Source organism: Quercus lobata, chromosome 11 (genome assembly GCF_001633185.2).
Source record: "Quercus lobata isolate SW786 chromosome 11, ValleyOak3.0 Primary Assembly, whole genome shotgun sequence".
NCBI lineage: Eukaryota > Viridiplantae > Streptophyta > Magnoliopsida > Fagales > Fagaceae > Quercus > Quercus lobata.
In genome coordinates this window covers 3,251,002-3,272,172 of record NC_044914.1, presented here as the reverse complement: position 1 = coordinate 3,272,172, position 21,171 = coordinate 3,251,002, and the positions used below count along the sequence as shown (strand labels likewise).

The window sequence follows — 21,171 nt, the reverse complement described above, 5'->3', positions numbered from 1 at the left end:
TTTTACTAAACACGTTAAAATAAGAAAACGTGTTTAAAACTGATCACGTATCCGCATTTTAATGTGTTTAGTAGAACTGGCCACCTGACATAAACTCAACCATTCTAATTCCAACCCTTTCTTTTTTGTGTACCAGGTGTTTGGTATAAGTTTGGTATTCTACTAAACTCCTCTTTTTCTGTCTTGGTCGCGTAGAGAAACGCTCTACACTCAACGTGTAATAATGAACTTTTGTTTTGTTTAATTAGGAGTTTACTAGAATACTTTAGAAGCTACGATAAATTTTATCAAAAAATATATACAAGCTACGACAAAATTCATATGATAGATTCTTCTCTAAAATGTATTAGGTAGATTTGATTTGGATTGTTTCTTTTCTATTATATTCCAGTTTCCTACTCACTTGACTTGAGACCTTGACCAACATCATCATTCATGGTATAATGAGTTTTGAAGTTTTTTTAAAATAAAAAATAAAAAATTATTTGACCACGATATAAATATATTTTATGGGAATTTTATTTTATATTAAATCATATATATTTAGTTAGCTTATTTGCTTAAATGAAACAAAATATAAATTTAAACAAATAAGCTCACTTTGAACCAAAAAATCTACTTATTGAGTTTGGGAACATTTTATTTATATAGTTTTTATCAAAAAAATATAGTTTTTAGTAACTTCTATGCTAAAGGTATAAAAAAAAAAAAAATTTAAAAAAAAGCTAAAATTTCAATTATTAAGAGCATTCCCATCAAAGCTTCTAAAAAATTTAGCATTTACCATCTCAAAAACCAACTTTATAACATATAACACATCACTTTACAATATCTCTTACATCAAAACTTCTATTTTTTTAACACTTCATTTAAATATTCTTTCTTTATTCTTTTTTATTCTTTTTTTTTTCTCACTCTCCCTCTGTCTCTCTCTCCCACTATCTCTCCATTTTTCTCAACCCGGTCTAAAAGCTTCTCCCTCTCTCTAATATTCTGCTCTCAAAACCTCCATGGCCTAAGCTTTTCAAGCTCATCACCTCTAACCACGGTCACAGCCACAACCACCACCACCAACCACAACCTCAACCCCCAACCACCAAAATAAATAAAAAAAATAAATAAACCACAACACAAACTGCAGCCAAAACCTACCACAAAACTGCCACAAAACCATAGCCAAAACCCACCTCAACCTCTCCGATGACCACCACCCCAACAACCCAACTACCACAAACCCACAACCAACGGCCTCAACCCCTCGACACAACCAACCTCAACCCACGGCGCAAACCCACAGCCTCAACCAACTTCAACCCACAGCACAAACCCACAGCCTCAACCAACCTCAACCCACAATCTCAACCAACGCTAACCACCATCGAACCCATAACTCACTTGCAGTCATCGAGACCCATCAAACCCACAAGATGGAGAATTTGAGAAAGAGAGATGAGGAAGAACGAGAATGAGAGAGTGAGAGTGAGAGTCTAAAAAGGGAGAAAGAAAAATATTTAAAAAATGATAATACCTTGCTACAGTGTGCTCTCAAAAATGAGAACGCACTGTAGCCAGATGGCAAATTTATTAGGATATAGCATGTTTGATGGAGCAGCATTTTGTGGTTTTAGATGCTAAAAATAGCATTTTAGCACTTAAAACATCTTTGATGAGAATGCTCTTATTTGCAAAAAGCTAAAATCAAATAAGCAAAAGCCAAACACACTTGTCACCTTTTATTTCACTTGTGCAAAGGTGGATATTCATATTATCATCACGTGTAAAATTTTTATTCCTTTCTAAAATGAGAACATCACCCAATTTTAATACATTTACTAAAAAAATTTATTTCGTTGTGAACACTCCTTTATACGCACCCCTTACCACCCAATTTCTATATGAAACTCCGTACTTCATCTTTTATGTTTTATGTCAAGAGGGGTTCTTTTCTTTCCTTGGATGGTACCTTAAACACGTGTTGCTATGAGTTTGCTCGGCATTAGTTTCAACTTTTAGTTTTTATTTTTTATGTCCGGATTTTTAAAATTTAACTTTTTCATGCTTTTTTTTTCACTTTATAATTTTTTTTCAAAATACAAGTATACTTTAGTACACTTTCAGTAAAAAAATTCAGTAAAAAACTAAATACACTGTTGTCAAACAAACACTAAGAGTGAACACACTCAATAGTTTGGGCCTTTGGTAAACACATAAATTAAGCCTAAGACTCAACAGAATGGATTGTAACTTATGCTTCATTTGTTTTGGAATAAAATATTTTACAAGTAAAAAAAATTACATATAAAATATTTTTAGTAAAATATTTTCAGATATTTTGTATGACAAGCAAAATTATTCAAGCTAACCATCAAAATTAGTAGCTCAACTACCGAAGCCACTAGTGTCAAAGGTCCGGTGACTAGACTGTCAAGACTCAAGACTGATGTCCAAAACAATGGCTCTGGCATATCTTGATGACCGAACTATCAGCACCAATGGCCAAAACGGTGTCTCTGGCCAGCAAAATAGTGGCCTCGGTTGTCGGACCCCTAACAACGGTTATTGGAATGATGTCTCTAGTGACCAAATCATCAACATCGGTCGTCGTTGGTCAACATCAGTCATCGTCGAACCCTACCAATTGTCACCAAAGCCGCTCGACGACTCCAGCCACCAGACTGCTGACACCAGTCACCAAAGTGGCGACTTTGGCCACCAAACAACTAGCACCAGTTGTTGGAGTGGGGCTCTGGCCACCAAATCGGTGACTTAGCCACTAGATATTTTACCAAAATATTTTACCAAATTTCTAAAGGTAAAACTTTTTATAATTTTCTATAAAGGATTTTCTGGTCAATAGAAAATATTTTACAAGTTTGACCACATTTTACTTGTAAACAAATACCTAAAAATGGGAAAACATTTTCCAAAAAAAAATATTTTATTTCAAAACAAACAGTGAATAACAACAAATATCAAAATAATCTACATGGGTTAATCAATATAAAGGTAAAGATTAGGCATCTCCATGTTTCTCCATTGGTTGTTAGCGGTTTAGACCCCATATCTTGCATAATTGAGAACTATCAATAAAGATGTTCAAATCTACGAGGTTTAGGATTTGATCAAGGACAATCTTATTCACATAATGAAGTACAACATTTTTATGGAGAAGCTACGAGTAAATGAGATTTAAAGGGAGGAAGGATAAGTTGAGCGATGCATGTTGTGGGTTTCTTTTTTGAGCGATGGCTGTTTTCCAACTCAAAGATTCCTGGGTTTTATGGAAGATGGGATGTTGATAATTTTTGGAGGGACTGTCAAACTTCAAAGCCTAGTTCTATCAGTCCATTAATTAAATGATCTTGTGTTGTTCTAGTGGGTTAGTCAAGCTTCCTTTTATACCTAAGATGAGACCAAAAGCCCTTGGTTGATGAGCTCTTGATTGGTCGGTATATCCTTGTTTCTGCCATGGGATTATAAATTCTCTAGGAAGGGCAAGGGTAATGAAGTTTTCTGTTTCACTTGCTGGGATGTGTGCAGGCTTTATTATTGCAGTTGGTTAATAGAAAAGAGGAAGGGCTTTATTGTTTTGGCCATGAAATGGGAGATTCTCCTCTTGGTAGAATGGAAGACAGGATGCGGCAAAAAATTTCAAACAAGCTGACTTTGATGGGGACATTATAAAAATAAATAAAAAATAAAATAAAATAAAAAAGTTGGCTAGGAGCTATAAACAATGACGGGGGCAAAACAATGCGGTGATTGGTTCAATGGGAAGAAAATGGTCTAAACATTTGTTGTGAATACCACATTAATTACCACGTTGCTTAAAAAAGTATATTGTATGTAGTATAACTTATCACATCTTCTTTTAAAAGTTATTATGGTTTTTGAGTGAAATTTATGGTGTAACTTTATGTTAGAACTCATTTATCTCTCATTTGTGTGTAGGGGTGTGCATGGGTTGAGTTAAGAGGATTTTTTGACCCAACCTACCATGGTGGGTAAAAAAAAATTCAACTCAACCCAACCCACATGAGTCGAGTTGAACCTATGGGTTGGACAAATTTATTATTATTATTATTATTATTATTATTATTATTATTATTATTATTATTATTAAATTAAGTAGAAAAAAATATAAATATAAATATATTAAAAAAATCCAAAAATTAGTATTAACGTGACTCCTTAAAAGCAAACAACATTAATGACTAAACAACAATAGTAATTTACTAGGGTTTGTGTGAACTAATTGGCTTTTATATAGGATAGGAAGAGCTAATTATTTTTAAAAATTTATTAATTATATAATATATTTTAAATATATATATTAAAGATATGGGTGGGTTTGGTTGGGTTTGGCGGATTTGGAATTTTATAACCCAAACCCAACTCGTCCCGCTATCAAAAAAAATTTTGTAACCCAACCTAACCCACCAAGCCTTAAAAACCGACCCAACCCGGCGGGTTGGATTGGGTTGAGTTGGTTTTGGCGGGTTGGTGGGTTGGCTATACACCCCTATTTGTGTGTGTTTGTTTCTCAAAACAAATTTTAAAAAATAAAAATAAAAAAATAATTGTCTCACGTTATTTAAAAAAGTGTGTTGTGTAATATAACTTATCTTATCTTCCCTTATTAAAAGTTAACATGAGTTTTAAGTGAAGTTTGTGGTGTGCCATGCTGATTCCTAATAGCTTAAGGTGTTGATTCTTAAATTTCTTTTTTAGTGGTAATTCCAGATAACCCTTAAGTGCTGATTTTTCAAGGTTCTTTTAAATTTTTGCTCTTTTAGTTTTCTTTGATATTGTCTTGCATCAACGATTCAACATGCATCTCGTGGCAAGCTTACCTGTACCCTTTTGGTGCGTAAGCATTTCCCTGCAAACTCATCACCTGAAAGGAGTGGCAAATTACTACATACTCAGATTTTCCTCCCCTTCCTTAAAAACCTTACCTCCTTGAATTCGAGTTGCGTCGGGTTGGGTGCCTTAGCAGCCTTGGGTTGCTGATTGGACCCTTTGAAAAGATGTGGGATGTGTTTATTAAGTTTATTGACCTATTGTTGCTTCAAACCTTGTGACTGTTGAAACCTTTCTGCAGAAGTCATTGCTTTGTTTCATGTATTGGGGTTTTCCTCCTAGTTATTGCTCGGCTTTGGGCCTTTGTTTTCTTCTCATGGGTCTTCTTTGATTTCGGGTTTGCTAATTTGACATGGCCCCAAAAAAAAAGGGGTCGGGACAATGTGAGATTGCTCATTCATTAATCCATTAAATTAAATTCTGTATGATTTAGATTCAATTTAATATAAAAATAATATTTGAATATCTTATTTCTATGATTTACGTGCATAAGTAAACTTTGTTTTTATTCTTTCAAACACTGTTTTGTTGATTGGTATAGTGACTTTTACTCTCTTTTTTTATTAAGTTTTTTCAAGGTTTAATTTGGCATAAATTTTGTGGTTTTGGAGTGTAACTGGTAAGTAAATTGTTTTGTGCTTTGGTTATCATGATTTATCATTAGGTTTAATTTAGCATTAGTACATTGTTTCTTTTTATTTTTGGGTGCTTTGGTTATCATGAGTTCTAAAAATAAAAATAAAAATAAAAAGGTAACGCTTGCTTGATATTATATTTGTAATCCTAAAGATATTTTAGTCTTTAGAAATAACAAATCATTATGGGCTACTCATGGTGACAAAAATTTTAAGTATTTTCATAGCTGAGCCACTCAACGTAAATTGTAAGAATTGCATTGCAAACATTCGCAGTACTTATGGCTAGTGGTGTTCCAATTCAAAAGTGTCTGAAAACCTTGTTGCTTATTTTCAAGGACTGATTACTACGAATAATCCACGCTAGCCTGGTGAAACCCTTAATACAATTCAAACTATGATTAGTGAGGATATGAATAGGCAATTATCTGCTGGCTTCATGGAATGGGAAGTTCAAGCTACAATTAAGTAAATGGCCCCTCTTAGAGCTCCAGGTTCGAATGGTATGCCCCCTCTTCTATCATAATTATTAGCAACTTGTAGATGATGATGTTACTCAACCTATTCTTAGTTTTAATTCTGCTTCTATCCCTCGTCATCTTAACCATGCTTATATCACTCTCATCCTGAAAGTCAAATGCTCGGAACTTGTCTTTGAATTCTGGCCTATAAGCCTATGTAATGTCCTATATAAAATATTTTTGAAGGCTTTGGTTAATTGACTTAAAAGGTACTGCCTCTGACTATTATAGAGCACAAGAGTGTTTTTACCAAGAGTAGTCTCATCTTAGATAACATTTTAGTTGCTTTTGAGACCCTCCACAATTTGCAAAAATACTACTCGAGTAAAGATGGTTTTATGGTCATTAAACTCAACGTGAGTAAGCCTAATCACAGGGTGGAATAGTCTTTATTGGAGGCCGTTATGAGGAAGATGAGGTTTGATAAAAAATGGATTAAACTCTTGATATTTTGTGGTTACATTAATAATATATTAGAGTGTAGTACAAATCCTGTGTTACAATGAATCATAACATGTGTATATATAGTAGACTAAACCCTAGACTAATAGACTTCTAATACAAGTAGGAGACTTGGCTTGCACACAAAGTAGAATTAGACTTGGGCCTATGCTAATGGGCTAATATATCTCTAACATCTCATAACTGCCTCCAGGGACCAGGGGCATTTATCAAGGAGATCTTTTATTTCCCTTCCTGTTCTTGTTATGTACTGAAGGCCTTCATGGTCTCATCTCTTAAGCTGCTTGATTGGGTGAAATTCGAGCGTTTTCTTTGTGCAAAAATAGTTCTAGACTAACTCACCTACTTTTTGCAGACGGTACCCTTTTATTTTGCAATGCCACTCTACAAGAATGTCAGAAAGTCTTGGACGTTTTGGAGACCTATAGTAAATGTTCGAGTCAAAAAATAAACAGGAGCAAGACGATAATTTTCTTCAGCAAGTCCACCTTCGAAGAAAGGATATTTGAGTTTACCATCTCTGTTGGAATAGAGGCAGAGTTGGTAAGGAGCATTCGTAATTCTGTGGAGGATAAAATGGTTTGGCCATTTGTCTCTTCGGGTGTCTATTCAATTAAGTCAGGGTATGATTTCTTTTCTAAAGAAAGAGCCATGGGAACTCAGGTGTCAACAGATCCAAATCAGTTTCTAGGTGTATGGAAACAAATTTGGGATGAAATGTTTCGGATAAGGTGAAGAGTATAATTTGGAGAGCTTGCAAAAATGCCATGCCTATCAAAACGAATTAAGTTTGCAAAAAAGTTTTAGCGAAAGATGTTTGTGAACATTGTGAGCAATTTCTTGAGGACGTGATTCATGCCTTATGGTTATGCCCTTGTATTTCGGCAGTATGGGACTCAAGACTCCATGCGGAACTTTTGTCGAATCAAGAAATTTTCCAAATTTGTAGAGCTAGTGCAATATGTGATTGAGGAAAGGAAAGACCTTGAGGATTTTACAATGTATATTTCGACTCTTTGGTACTGTAGAAATTTGCTTTTCATAGTGAGCACAAATCCTTTCCTATTATTCAAGTGATCCCAAATAAGACGTGGCAAAACGGGCGGGTCGGGTCGTGGTCGGGTCGGGTCAATCGGGTTTGCGGGTCGCGGGTTGAGTCGGGTCGAGTTGACCCGTATTTTTCAAAATTTTTTGTTTTTTTCGTTTTTGGAAATAGATGCAATCTGTCAATTGTTTATGAGTTCCTTAATTGTAATTAGATTCTCACTAGTGATATTGTTACCAATTACCACTAAACACTTGAATTGATATCCAAATTTGGTGCAACTCTTGTTCCAGCTTTCTAGAAACTAATTTTGGTATAATCTTCAATCTATTTAAAGTAGGAAGAGAAAATGAAGGTGGCAAGTACAAAATGACAAACTATAATGGAGTACATAACATATTAAGTAAAAAAGAATAAGTAAATATTTTATAAAAATTACACCTCAATCTCAATCTACTCAACGTTGGTAGACGTGGCAAAACGGGCAGGTCAAGTTTGGGTTCGGGTCGGGTCAATTGGGTCGCAGGTCAAAACGGGTCATTTTTAAACGGGTCAATCGGGTTACGGGTCAAACGGGTTGCAGGTCAAACGGGTCGGGTCAAACGGGTCTGACCCGTTTTGCCATGTCTAATCCCAATGGCCCAACTAGCTCTTTCTGATTTTATTGATGCCATCCCAATCAAATTGTCTCTGCCCACTTCTGCAAATCCAGATTGGGTTTGTTGGTCTCCTCCATCATGTCCTTCAGCCAAGTCAATTTTGATGGTGCAGTGTTTAAGGAGACGAGAAGCAGGTACTGTGGTGGTAGTTGAAATTAACCAAGAGTTAGTCTTAGCTTCCAAGGCTGAAATGTTAACTCTACCCCATTTGGTTGCTGATGTAGAAGCAATGGCTGCAGTGAGGGCTATAGCTTTTGCTCGTGAACTTGGCTCTCTTCCATCATCATTAAGGAAGACTTTGAAGTGATCATTAAAGCCCTAAGAAGTGAAGAAGAGTCATTTGTCTCCTTTGGTCACCCTATAGCAAATGTCTTTTCTTAGTTTTTCCCACATTCGTAGACAAGCTGCAACTCACAATTTCTTAGTTTTTTCCACATTCATAAATAAGGTAATTTTTTAATTTACTACCTTACTAAACATGCGAGACATGTTAACAATTTATCTATATAGACAAAGGATATTCCTCCACACTCCAATAATGTACTTTTAGCTGATTATGGCTAAGTTTCTTTAATGATAATTCTTAGCATTCATCTCAAAAAAATAAAAAGTTCAAAAATTTTGCTTCCCAGTATGGCACCAAAATTATTATCATTATTCATTAACCAAACTAACGTAGCAACTTTTAAACACAAAATAGAAAAATAATTAAATATTTTATTTATTATATTATTGATATGACACCAAATTCTAACTACAAATTTGGGATTGATCGCTAACATCCATTAGCTGGAGGTTCCACCTTCTATATATTAGTACTATTTTAGGTTATTAGCATTATTTTAATTCATAAATACTGTCATTGCAATCAATTACAACCAAAATTTGCTTGGAGAAAAAAAAGGCTTGGAACGAGTTTGCTCAAGATTAAAAGCAATTTTTTAGGAGTAAAACCTGGGAAGTGAAATTCAAGCAATTTTTTTTTTTTGTTTTGAGTTAAAATTAAATGTCTCTACAATATATGTAGCTTAAATTACATTTATATACTTGTTTATTTTTTTGTTTAGAGTAATGCTTCAGGGTATTTTAGATATTATAAGGAGATTGTAATTAACTTTCTAAATCCTCTTAATATATAGAGATGAAAATTCGCAAAACTAGGAGGCAAATAAATGACTATCACTGTGATTGTTGTAAAGTTCTTCCACCAATCAAAGTGGCGAAAAACAAAAAAGTTTATTGTTTCATCATTAATAAATAGAATTATGTTCACTCTTCGTCTGTGGCTGAACCTTCTGAGCTTGAATCTTGTTTATGGACAGTGCCATTGGCAGCAGGGCCTTTCTTTTTAACATCTTGTTCAGCTGCCTCATCTTCACTGTATTCACTCTCATAATCATCATATTCCTCTTCATTCTCCTCTTCATCTTCAACTCCATCCTCCGTAATGGGTCCCTCTTCTGCAATAACGCCACCTCGGGAGCCAGCCCTGGTCCGTTTCAAAATTTTCACTTTCAAGTTTGTCTTTCTGTCGCAGCCTATCCAAGAGTCACACAAAATATAACTAGTCAAGTTGTAATTCCCCTCTGCAGGGGCTTGCAACTTGCCCATCACCAGTCTAGACCCACCCTTCACCTTCTCAATTGTTTCTCTAACAGCCACACTGGTCTCCTTTACAGTTGCTCCCGATCCCTCCATTGTCTCCTCAACTGACTTCGAAGCGGCAGTTATTGCTGCAGCTTCATCCATGAAACTAACCTTCTGGGAAAACCACACATTATTTGAAACAGGGTCTGCAAGGAAAAACCAGTAGTTTTCTTCCTTGTGAAATGGGTAATAAGGGGCATGAGGAAGGGCACCTATCAGGCCGTTGGCACGTTTGAGTGTTACCCAAGCGTGGACTGTGACAATGTCACCCTCTTGTATACCCTCTTCACCTTCAGTCTCACATGTAATCTCAACTGTTATAGAAGGCATCATTTCCAGCACCATTTCAACATCTTGTACTTCAGCAGGTGAGAATCCAGCTACCTGAGTAAGCAGCTCAGAGCGCTCTTCCAAGCTCATTTCCTGAAGGTCCTGAAACGTTCTCACCTTCTGCAAACAACAAATAAAAAAAGCTTAAAAGAATATGAGAAGGTAAAGAAGGAAAACGGAAATTTCATCAGATATGCAATACATACTGCAATTATGGGTTTAAAAGACCTATACGAGTTTGGTAAAACTTAGGTACAGTGTTTTAGGTGATGTATCTTAGATTCTCCAATTTGATTCAGTCATGTGGTTGCTTGCATGGTTAAATTTAATCCGTCATTAGAAATGATAATACTGTTTTTGTTGCATTTATCTATGCAACCATGTGGTTGAATTAAATTGCTGAACCTAAGATACAACACCCAAGGAATTGCACTTTAAGTTTTGCTCTATGGCTATGAGTTTTAGTTCAACATGAAGGGCAAATGCTAACCGAGTGCTTCCTAACCAAGTACTATGAGGAAATATACAAGTGCACAGAAAAAATCACAAGTGAGATATGCATCTGGAAATAAATATATATGACAAATGGGGAAATAGTAGTTATAGCAGATAAGAAGTTTAACAGCAACCATTTAGATAAATATTGTGGTTCTACCATCAAAAACTAGGTAAGAGGCAATTTATTGCATACTGCTTGACACAAACCAGTGTGTAGAATTTTATTTACTTACCTTGCGGGCTATCTTTTTTATAACAGCCTCACTGAAATGCGGCAGCTGCAAAAAGGGTGCAATGCCTTCAGCAGATCCTCCAATTGACTTCCTTGCACTAAGAGGGACAGCCTGCATCAAAATAAAATACATCAAAAGGAATCCCTTATGAACTAGGAAAGGAACAATGGAAATGAACATGGATAAATTCTGAAAGTGAAAATGACAAAAGGAAGCCACTCTGTAAAGTAAAAAACTTGACAACTAAATATAAGCTCTTGGCAACAAAAATGGATGTACAAATTTTGAAATTGAGTAAAGACAATCAATGTTTAACAAAAAATACAAACATCAACACAGCAAAGGGATCTACCAACCAACAACAACCAAGCCTTACAAGAAAAATGAATGGAAATTATTTAACGAGGTATATAGGCGAAAAAATCAGACTAGGGGGGTGGAGGTTGAGGGGGTTTTCTATGAGGACGAGTCTGAAGTTACAAATCAGGTAGTGGATTTTTATAAGAAATTATATCAGGAGCTGGAATCTTGGAGGCCTACTATTGATGGTTTAGACTTTGCATGCTTAGACAAAGCTGAGAGGTACTCTTTGGAGAGGGAGTTTGAGAAGGAGGAGGTTCTAGAGGCTCTTAAGGAGGCAGAAGGTGATAAGGCACCTGGGCCAGATGATTTTACCATGGCATTCTTCCAAAAATGTTGGGAGTGTTCTAGAATAAAATGTTATGGCCTTTTTTGCGGATTTTCATAGTCTGTGTTTTTGAGAAGTCTCTCAATGCCACTTTTCTATGTTTGATTCCCAAGAAGGTCAATGCAACCAATATTAAAGACTTTCATCCCATGAGACTTGTGGGTATGCTTTATAAACTTTTGGCTAAGGCGTTGGCACATAGACTTTGCGGGGTTTTGGATAAGTTGATATCTACTTCTCAGAATTCTTTTGTTGGAGGGAGACAAATCCTAGATACGGTTTTAATTGCCAATGAATGCTTGGATAGTAGATTGAAGAGTGGAATCCCTGGTGTTATTGTTAAGCTAGACACTGAGAAGGCATATGACCATGTGAACTAGAATGCCTATTTTATCTTATGGAGAGGATGTGTTTTGGAGTGAAGTGGGGGAGATGGATTAGGGCTTGTATTTCTACAGTTAGATTCTCAGTTCTTGCGAATGGGTCTCCTGCAGGTTTTTTTTGTAGTTCTCGTGGTATCTGCCAAGGGGATCCCTTGTCTCCATTGTTATTTCTCTTGGTTATGGAGGTGTTGAGTAGGTTGTTGAAGAAAACAGAAGATGGTGGTTTTCTTTGTGGTTTTCAGGCAGGGTCTCACAGACAAGGAGGTTTAAAAATTTCTCATCTTCTTTTTGCTGATGACACTATTTTGTTTTGTGATGCTTCCAGAGAACAGTTATTATACATACGGATGGTATTGATCTTTTTTGAAGCTATTACAAGCTTGAGAGTCAATGTTGGTAAGAGTGAGATTGTCGGTGGGTGAGGTTAGGAATTTGAATGTCTTGGCCCGTGCTTTATGCTGCAAGGTGGGAAGCTTGCCCATGACTTATTTGGGCATGCTACTTGAGGCCCATTATAAGGACTCATCGATATGGAACCATATTACAAAAAAGATGGAGAGGTGGCTCTCTAGCTGGAAACGCCTTTATTTGTCGAAAGATGGCAAATTTACTTTATTAAACAGTACTCTCTCTAGTCTTCCCACCTATTTTTTATCCCTGTTTACTATTCCCCAAGCGGTGACAGCTAGACTAGAAAGGATTCTTGGGAAGCCTCCAAGGATGTTTTTAAATATCCTTTGGTTGCTTGGGAGAAGGTTTGTTTGTCTGTGGAAGATGGTGGTTTGGGGATCCGGAAGGTTGGTTTTTTTTACCAAGCTTTGCTTTGTAAGTGGTTATGGCTATTTGGGAAGGAAAGTATAGGTTATGGCGTCAAGTTATTGCAACCACATATGGTGAGGCTAGAGGAGGCTAGTGCACCAGAATTGTAAGAGGTACTCATGGGTGTGGGATGTGGAAGAGCATTAGAGAAGGACCAGAGAAGTTCTTTGGACATATAGTGTATAATGTGGGGGAGGGTCATCGTATTAGTTTCTGTCATGATCCTTGTTGTGTGATTACTCCTTTAAAGGAGCGTTTTCCTGATCTGTTTACTCGTTCTTTGTCTAAAGAAGCTTGGATTTCTGATCTCATTATATCTGCTTCAGAAGGGGGAAGTAGGTGCTGGAATATTCAATTCTGTCAAGCTCCTGAGGATTGGGAGCAGGAAAATGTTTGTTCTTTCTTTGAGTTTATGTATTCCTCTATGCCAAGGGGTGAGGGGGATGATACTTCGACTTGGAAGTTGACTAAGACGGGGTGTTTGATATGCGCTCTTACTATAAGTTGTCTGGTCCTCTCACTGAGGTTTTTCCTTGGGAGTGAATTCGGTGTGCAAAGGTGCCTAAATGGGTGTCTTTCTTTTTATGGACAATAGCTAGGGATAGGATACTCACTATTGATAATCTAGTTAAGAGAGGTCAATCCTTGGTTAATAGTTGTTATTTATGTTGTTGTAATGTCTGTAGATCATCTTCTACTCCACTGCAATTTTTCTCATGCATTATGGAGTGCAATTTTCGAGGTATTTGGGATTCATTGGGTAATGTGGAAGACAGTTAGTGCTCTCCTCTTTGCTCGGAGAAACTGGTTTGGAAAGCATTTGTCAACCATATGGAATATGGTCCCAGCTTGTTTAATGTAGCTGGTTTGGAAGGAACGTAATACACACATCTTTGAAGACAATGAGAGACCCTTAGATCTCTTAAAAACTCTTCTTCTCGGTGCTTTGTTTCAGTGGGCGCATGTTTGGGGTTTTACGAATTGTATTTCCATTTCTGAATTCTTACACTCTATTAGATTAAGTTTTTGAACTTCTTGTATTTTTTCTTGATCAGAATGTTCACCATCATGAACATGATGTTCAGCATTTTTGAATAAAAGTTTTATTATCTATCAAAAAAAAAATATAGGAAGACGTTTGAAGATCAGGAACTTCTATAGAGAGATGCAAATCTCAGTTTGTTCGAGCATTATTTTATTGTCTGGCATTTTATGCAAGCAGACCTCCAGTATTATATGAGTTCATTGATCCATTGCATTAGTATATCTTAAGGAAGTTGGGGTATAGATCCAGTATAATCCATTGGTTCCTCATGTATATTCTGTTTTGCTTTAATGATATCATTTATTACCTATCAAAAAACCATTTATGAACCTGACTGTAAAAGAACTTAAGTACACCCAGACACAGTATTAATCCTGGACTACAAACATGTGAAAATCCAGCATATTCAGGTTTGACACAAACAGAAGTACTGACAAATTTTCACCAGGTTTGCTACTAGGAAATACAAAAATAATATTTGCAACATTATTAATTGAAAATCAAAAGCAATACTGGAGTTATTAGGGTTAATATTAAGAAAAAGGATGGTGATATTAGGATGGGAAAAAAACAAAACATGTTCAGAGAAAAAGGGGGGGGGGGGGGGGGGGAGATACATGCCAACAAGATTTAGACAAAACAGAGTGCTTTTTGCATTATTTAAAACATTATTATATATTCTATACATAATAAAAACAAGCTAAGAAAGTCATCTACTCTTGAGTATTAAAAAAAAAAAATCAGAAACCTTTGTAATGAGTCATAGAGATAAAAGATAGTGTTCGCAAAGCCAATCTCACCTGAATGATACACTGAGAAAGCTCAACTACCCCAATTGCAGGCCTCAGCCATCCATGCCCCTGAGCATTGCGTGGTATAACTGCCATCTGCATGGGTAATAAGGAATTATAACAGTACAGAAGTATTTACTCCACCCCCCCCCCCCCCCCCTTTTTCTCCTCTCTCCTTTTTCCCAAACAAACAAACACACATTCCACATAGTATAAACATCACATTATGATGTGAGCATTGGTGAATAAGTGAAGTGACTGAGTGTCAAAGTAACACATCCCTACAATACTATCCCATCCATTTACCCTGGAAATCCTGTAGTTTATCTACTAATCTAACACTCTTTATGTAGCTACATTCAGCAGAATAACCTGCTTGAGAGCTAACTCAATATTTGTATCTAAAACTCCTACAAGACAGTAAACAGGGGAAGCTGCAGAGTGCAGCCTCTAACTGAAAAGGTTTCTCGAACAGTCAACTTCATGTATGCTTCTATGATACTTTGGTCTCTACTGGCTTCGTTTGGAAGTTCATAAAGGAATGGAATGGAATGGAATGTAATGAATAAATTATAAAGGAAAGGAATGGAATGGAATTAAATAAGTAATGGAAAGAACTAAACAATCCTGTTTGGATGTTTTAAAAGGTTTTTAAAGAAAGGAATGGAATATAAGTAATCTTGTCTAGGAGTACTATGTGCCCGTTTGGTTTGGACGTTTTCCTGCGTTCAGAGTTTGCGTTTTGGGCATGGGACCCACGCTACAGTAAATGTGTCCTCCTTCTTTTTTTTTTTCACGCGTTTTAGAGTGATGCGGTTATTGTTCATGCACTGTTGCATGGACAGTAACCGCAAATGTTGACTTTCCACTGTAAACAGTGATCCGTGCACTGTTTACGAACCCACAAATTCCACTTTTCAGCAACTTTTTTTATTAAAAATAGGTCCCACAGCACTATTCACACATTTAAAAAATATTTTGCTACAGTGTTTTCAGTTTCAGTTTTCAGTTTTAGCAAAAATAAGCTCAATCCAAACAGACTCTATAAGTAATAGAAAGAAATAATTTTACAACATTACTATTAGATCCCTCTAATAAAAAAAAGGTAACTAGAAGTCATCTGTTATATTAGTGTAAAGACAATATTGATCAAGTTACAAAAATTAAGAAGTAAAAAAAATAATGAGATGCCATTAGGTAAAGTGAGGCAGATAATAAGATAGAAGAGTTATAGGAAAATTTTAAAGTATAAATGGTCATTATAGACACTTCGGTTTAATCTTCATTTAACTCCATCCATTCCCTCCAATTCTTCCCAATTTGGGGAGAAATGGAAAATTGAGCTTTTTAGGAAAAAGTAAGGAACAGGTGTTCCTTCCTAACTATTTCATTTCCTCCTACTTAAAGATCCAAACAAGGGAATAATATTTTCATTCCCTCCTAATTAAACTCCCAAACAAGGGAATGGAAGTAATATTCTTAAAAAAATTATTTCCATTCTAGTCTTTCCACTTATTTTCCTCCTTTCAAACATAGTGTAAAGGTTATATAACCAACCCCTACTTATCAAAATAATTAAAAAAAAGAAGTTATAGAACCAACCCCAAACACCCCTCCTGTAATTGACAAAGTTTACAAAACTATTAACTTCCCATATCCTTCTGTGGTGCTTCCATCACCCTATTATCTAAAAAGAAAAAAAAAAAAAAAAAAAGAAGGTTTCAGAATCAACCACCTCAAACCCCCCCCCCCAACCCCCCAAACCAAGGAAAAAAAAAAAGAATAAACTAAAACAGATGGCATTCTCTCTCTCTCTCTCTCTCTCTCTCTCTCTCTCTATATATATATATATACACACATATATAATAAAAAATAAAAATAAAAAATGGCAATCTATATGTATTGAAACAAGTACAACTCAAACTTAAAAAATGTGCCATCTTGAATTCTGTATTAGGAAGTCCTACTAAAGTAAAACAATGAGAGCTAATGTACAATAATATTTCCAACAAACGACCTCATGAATCTGCTTAGTGTGCACCCAACAACTGCAATCTGAATAATCCCACTACAAAATTCCATAACACATTTGGAGCTCAACAGAACTATATTTTTGGGGGGGAAAACTAGAAATCTTCATATTCAATGAAGAATATAAAAATAAATTAACAGAATAGCATTTGCCCTCCTTTCTACTTATGACAACCAATTCTAACACAGCATGACAGCAATATTTTTCCACCAGCTTCAGTCATTGAGAGAAAACAGTACAGGCTTACAGAAGGAGACATCACAGTGTTGAAAGCAATCAGCAGTGATTCTAAAAGGGACAAAGTTTGACTCCAGACATGTTTGGAGCCTTGGGCTCCAACCACCGATAGGAAGATGACATTTGTCCTTGTCATGTGCAATGCACATGACTTGCTTAACTCAACCAATTAAGTGAGTCAGGTACATTGCACATGACAGGACACATGTCATCTTATTATTGGTGGTTAGAGCCAAACTTTTTCCTTCTAAAAGTATGCTTGAAGAATGTAAAACAGGATGTAGAATCACCTTCATTAATTCTTCCAAAAGGCGGGGTGCAAGTTCCAGCACCCGTCTGAAATCACCTTGCAAGGTTGATTCTTGCAAGGCTGCTGATTCACGAGTTAATTGAGCCTGAATCAACAATTCTGTCTGAATAGAAAAGAAAGTTAAAACAAGAATATCAATTTAGCTAAAATAACAAAACCAAAAACAAAAATTATTTGCTTAATACAGCCAACGCTTGGTGCAGAACTTACCTTAACTAGTGCTGGATGCTGCTTCCAAAACTTTGTTTGCTCTTGCTTAATGTTTTTAAGGTCAAGATTCAACTCACTTCTAACCAACATGAAAAGCTTTTGAAGGGGCTCAGTATCAGTCCTACGAACCGGAATTTCCATGTACTCAGCAGCCTTCACAAAGACATCCATGACTTTGCTGTGTAATTAAGCTTTGACATTAGAATGACAAAAAACTAATTGCACGTTAAAATTCAACATATTCAGATATGTATGAATACGAGGAAACACAAATGCAACTCTCGATCAAAGTGCACAGTCAAAGATGGGCATCACCAATGCATCCAACTAAACAGTATAGTGTCAAATATTGGATTGTGTGGATCATCAACTTGCTTCTAAGAATTAAGTGTATCAGTAATATGTACAATGTAATGCCAATCAGATTCTTATTTCAGTTTAGTTTGGAGGAGAGGTGCGATCTCCCAAATATTAAAAATACGTGCGTTTGTGTGTTTTATATGTAAGCCACCCAGTTCTCACGTACTATTACTCTCATGAGTCAATGTGTAAATTGAGATAAAAAAAAATTGTGATATTTGTTACTGAATAATGTACAGGAAAATCTATAGATATGCTGACAGCATGCATACTGGTAATGAATGTAAATTGTGAACAAAATAGAAGAAAAAAAAAGATCAAATATTTAAATATTACCTTTATCATTTTTTTTTTTTGACAAATAATGGAATTGTATTAATCAAAAATTCAGGTACACCAGGTGTGTACATGGATAACAGTACATCACACTCTTAAATTACAATGATCAAGCATTTCTAAAAAAAAATATTACCTTTATGAGTAAATAAAAATTTTATTGAAGCAAAGACTATTACATATACACAGAAATCAACATAAAGGATTCTAAATAAATTACAAAAGATTATGTACAGGAAGAAAGACTCTAAAAAATCAGCAATGGAATTACTAGCAGTACCCACAGTCAGAACCAATCAAACAATGATATTTACACATGTACCTTGGGGCCAAAGAAGGTTTCATATAGAAATAATAAGCTGAGAGCGTTTGATGCATCACATAATTTCCTGTATATTTTGATGACCTCGAGAGATATACAACAGCTACCACCAAAGGCAAGAGAATACAAACACCAACTATCCAAAGGAGAAGTATTCCACCGGATGCCCCATCAATGTCTAGCAAGAATTGAGGAAGAGCTATACCCATTTGAAACCCCTGCTTCAACAAATTATCACATGTACTTTTAAAACTTGACCGCTTATTGATAATTTAGTACTAGTAGACAAACAGCAAAGAGAAATTGCAACTCGTTTCACAATACATTACCTGTCGGCCATCTGGATGGCCATATTTCTCAAAATTCTCACGTGATATTGGATCTGTCAGAGCCTGATAAGCCTTTGAAATAAACTCCACAAAATACTTGTGGGCCTCTGGAAGAATAAAAATCTATTAGCATGCATGGGTTGTTTGCATTCAGCAACATCTTTCTCACTAATAAAAAGATCTGCAAATAAATCACATTAACCTAAGTACTAAAACACCATCAACCTGGATCTGGGTTTTTATCAGGATGGTATTGAACAGATAGCCTTCTATATGCTTTCTTTATATCCACATCTGAAGCTCCGGGTTCTAATCCAAGAATACTAAATGGCTCAAAAACTTGAATCTGAGAATCAATTCAAAAAAAAAAAAAAAGGAATGTGAGATGCAACATTCAAGCATTGAAAACATACAGTTATGAGTTCCTAAACAAAATCCTGATTCACTAAAAAGAGGTAACATGTAAACAAATAAATCAATTCAGATATTCAACTAATGTTCAAATTTTGATCAAAATATTTACCTCACGGCTCATATTTTTAATGTAATAAACCAGGACAATCATGACAACCCAAAGTAGTATTAGAGTCAAGTTACTATACGTTGAGAAGTTGGAAATCTGCAAGAAAGCCAGTATAGACACCATAGTTAGATAAAATAATGGGACTTTGTGTGAAATATGCAATTGAGGAGAACTTCATGGAACAAGGAAGGAACTCACTCGCTTAAATATTGATTTGCGGTACTTCCCTGAACGAGTGCATTCAGAGCACTTGCAGTGTATGCTCTTTGTTTTTGTTGAGGCAGCCCGGCATAACTTGAGAATTGTATAAGGCACCAATGGAATGGCCATTATTGTCAAAATGAAAATTGGGAACAATGAACTATTCTCCTCCGAAGCAGCCATTGAGACCACCTATCCACAACAACTTGTATATAGTTGTTAATGCCTGCACAGAAAAGACTGGTTATAACCAGTCAAACATTGATAGTCACGGAGTGTCTTTGATCATTTTCAAAGTAATAACTGTTTTTCAAACTCTTACATATAATAATAAAACTGAATCAAATCTAAATCCTAATATCCACAAACCCATTTGTTTCGGTGAAAAATGTAATCTATATTTTATAGTGTTTGGTGGCCAACGTATAACAAGCCCAATTCAGAGGAAAATGTTACCGTGTATGTCACTGTTGTCACATTCTCAACAAAGCACCACAAATAAACTCCACACCACAAATGTTTTAGCACATTTTCAAGGGCATAACCAAACGTAAGAAAACTAGTCGGTTTTTCAGAAAATGCTTAATCTCATCCGGAAAAAACTTTCCCTCTCGAAAACCAACCTAGATTGCCATGAGCTTTGAAGCTAAAGTGGCATGGCATGTTCTCTTTTATTAGGACAACTACGGTTCAAAATTCAAATCCCCCTATCCCCATTGTTGTAACCATCGAATTATAAAAAGAAAACCAACCCAGATTAGCATTTCAATATTATTGTGATGCTTTTTTTTTTTCCAAGAGAGATACTAATGCCCATAACGTGGAGTGAAATTTCGGTGTAAATTTTATTTTTCTCTAAGAATAAATTATTTTAAAAAAATCAATAAATCAATAAACGAGCTCAACAAATAAAACATCACAAAACAAACAGTGAAATTAAATTGGCAGAAAAAAAAAAAAAAAAAAAAAAAAAAAAAAAAAAAAAAGAAGCAACCCACACAAGAAATCGATCACACACACACACACACATATATATATACATCGTAATTCTCATATCAATTACAAAATTCTCTCGGGAAAAAAAAAAAAAAAAAAAAAAAAACCTAATAAATCAGCAAATAAGACAATTATCAAAATCAGCAAATTATCACCACGAAATCAAATCTGAATTGACATACACACGGAATTAGTGAATCCAGATCCACATAAAAACAGAGAGAGAGATCTAAATTCTAAATTCAAAGCGAAGGGCAAAAATGAAGAAGAAGAAGAATTATGGGGTTTACCTCCTGAAGCTGCGAATGGGTAGTAGATTAGCTTTAAAAAAAAAAAAAGCTGAAAGAGTAAACTAGAGCTTGCTTGCACTGTGTCTGTGTGTTTCTTTCATCAACTTTGACACGATAAACTATTGGAATACGCCACGTATCACTGTCAAATGCCCTAAATCTAACCGCCTCTGTTTGTTTCCCGAGAAAATTAAAAATTCATTCATATAAATAAAACGGAAGGAAAGGAATGAGAGGTAACGTCGCGTTCAGATTCAGTTTTCGCCGTGGTGGACTCGTTAATGGAGATTGAAGGGAGAGAAGCCCATTTTTAGGATTCAGGGGTATTGGGTTGAGAGTTTGTGGGCTAAAAGACTCTGAAATTTGGTAGGACACAACGGTCAACAGCTTCCTTGGGCTAAAATAC

The 21,171-nt window shown here is 35.6% G+C and overlaps 1 protein-coding gene across 2 annotated transcripts; it reads right to left on the bottom strand.

Moving 5' to 3' along the window:
- Positions 1-9,289: 9,289 nt before the first annotated feature.
- LOC115967985 (dnaJ protein ERDJ2A-like) lies at positions 9,290-21,164 on the bottom strand. Of its 2 annotated transcripts, none has more exons than XM_031087177.1 (11): positions 20,766-21,164; positions 19,477-19,719; positions 19,279-19,374; positions 18,981-19,101; positions 18,756-18,862; positions 18,427-18,644; positions 17,409-17,586; positions 17,179-17,301; positions 14,629-14,715; positions 10,894-11,004; positions 9,290-10,282 (listed from the first exon to the last, which is right to left on the bottom strand). In XM_031087177.1, the coding sequence occupies exons 2-11, from the start codon at positions 19,660-19,662 to the stop codon at positions 9,455-9,457; spliced, it is 2,055 nt and encodes a 684-aa protein (XP_030943037.1). In that variant the 5' UTR covers positions 19,663-19,719; positions 20,766-21,164; the 3' UTR covers positions 9,290-9,454. The 2 variants fall into 2 exon arrangements, with proteins under 2 accessions (XP_030943037.1, XP_030943038.1); XM_031087178.1 differs by having other exon boundaries at positions 9,334-10,282; positions 19,477-19,705; positions 20,766-21,108.
- Positions 21,165-21,171: the final 7 nt, after the last annotated feature.

Excerpts from the sequence above, each read along its gene's own strand:
- LOC115967985 (XM_031087177.1), bottom strand. The coding sequence starts at position 19,662 with ATGGCTGCTTCGGAGGAGAATAGTTCATTGTTCCCAATTTTCATTTTG. Across the intron at positions 19,375-19,476 it reads GCAAATCAATATTTAAGCGA|ATTTCCAACTTCTCAACGTA; the intron begins GTGAGTTCCTTC and ends GCTTTCTTGCAG. Across the intron at positions 10,283-10,893 it reads TAAAAAAGATAGCCCGCAAG|AAGGTGAGAACGTTTCAGGA; the intron begins GTAAGTAAATAA and ends TGTTGTTTGCAG.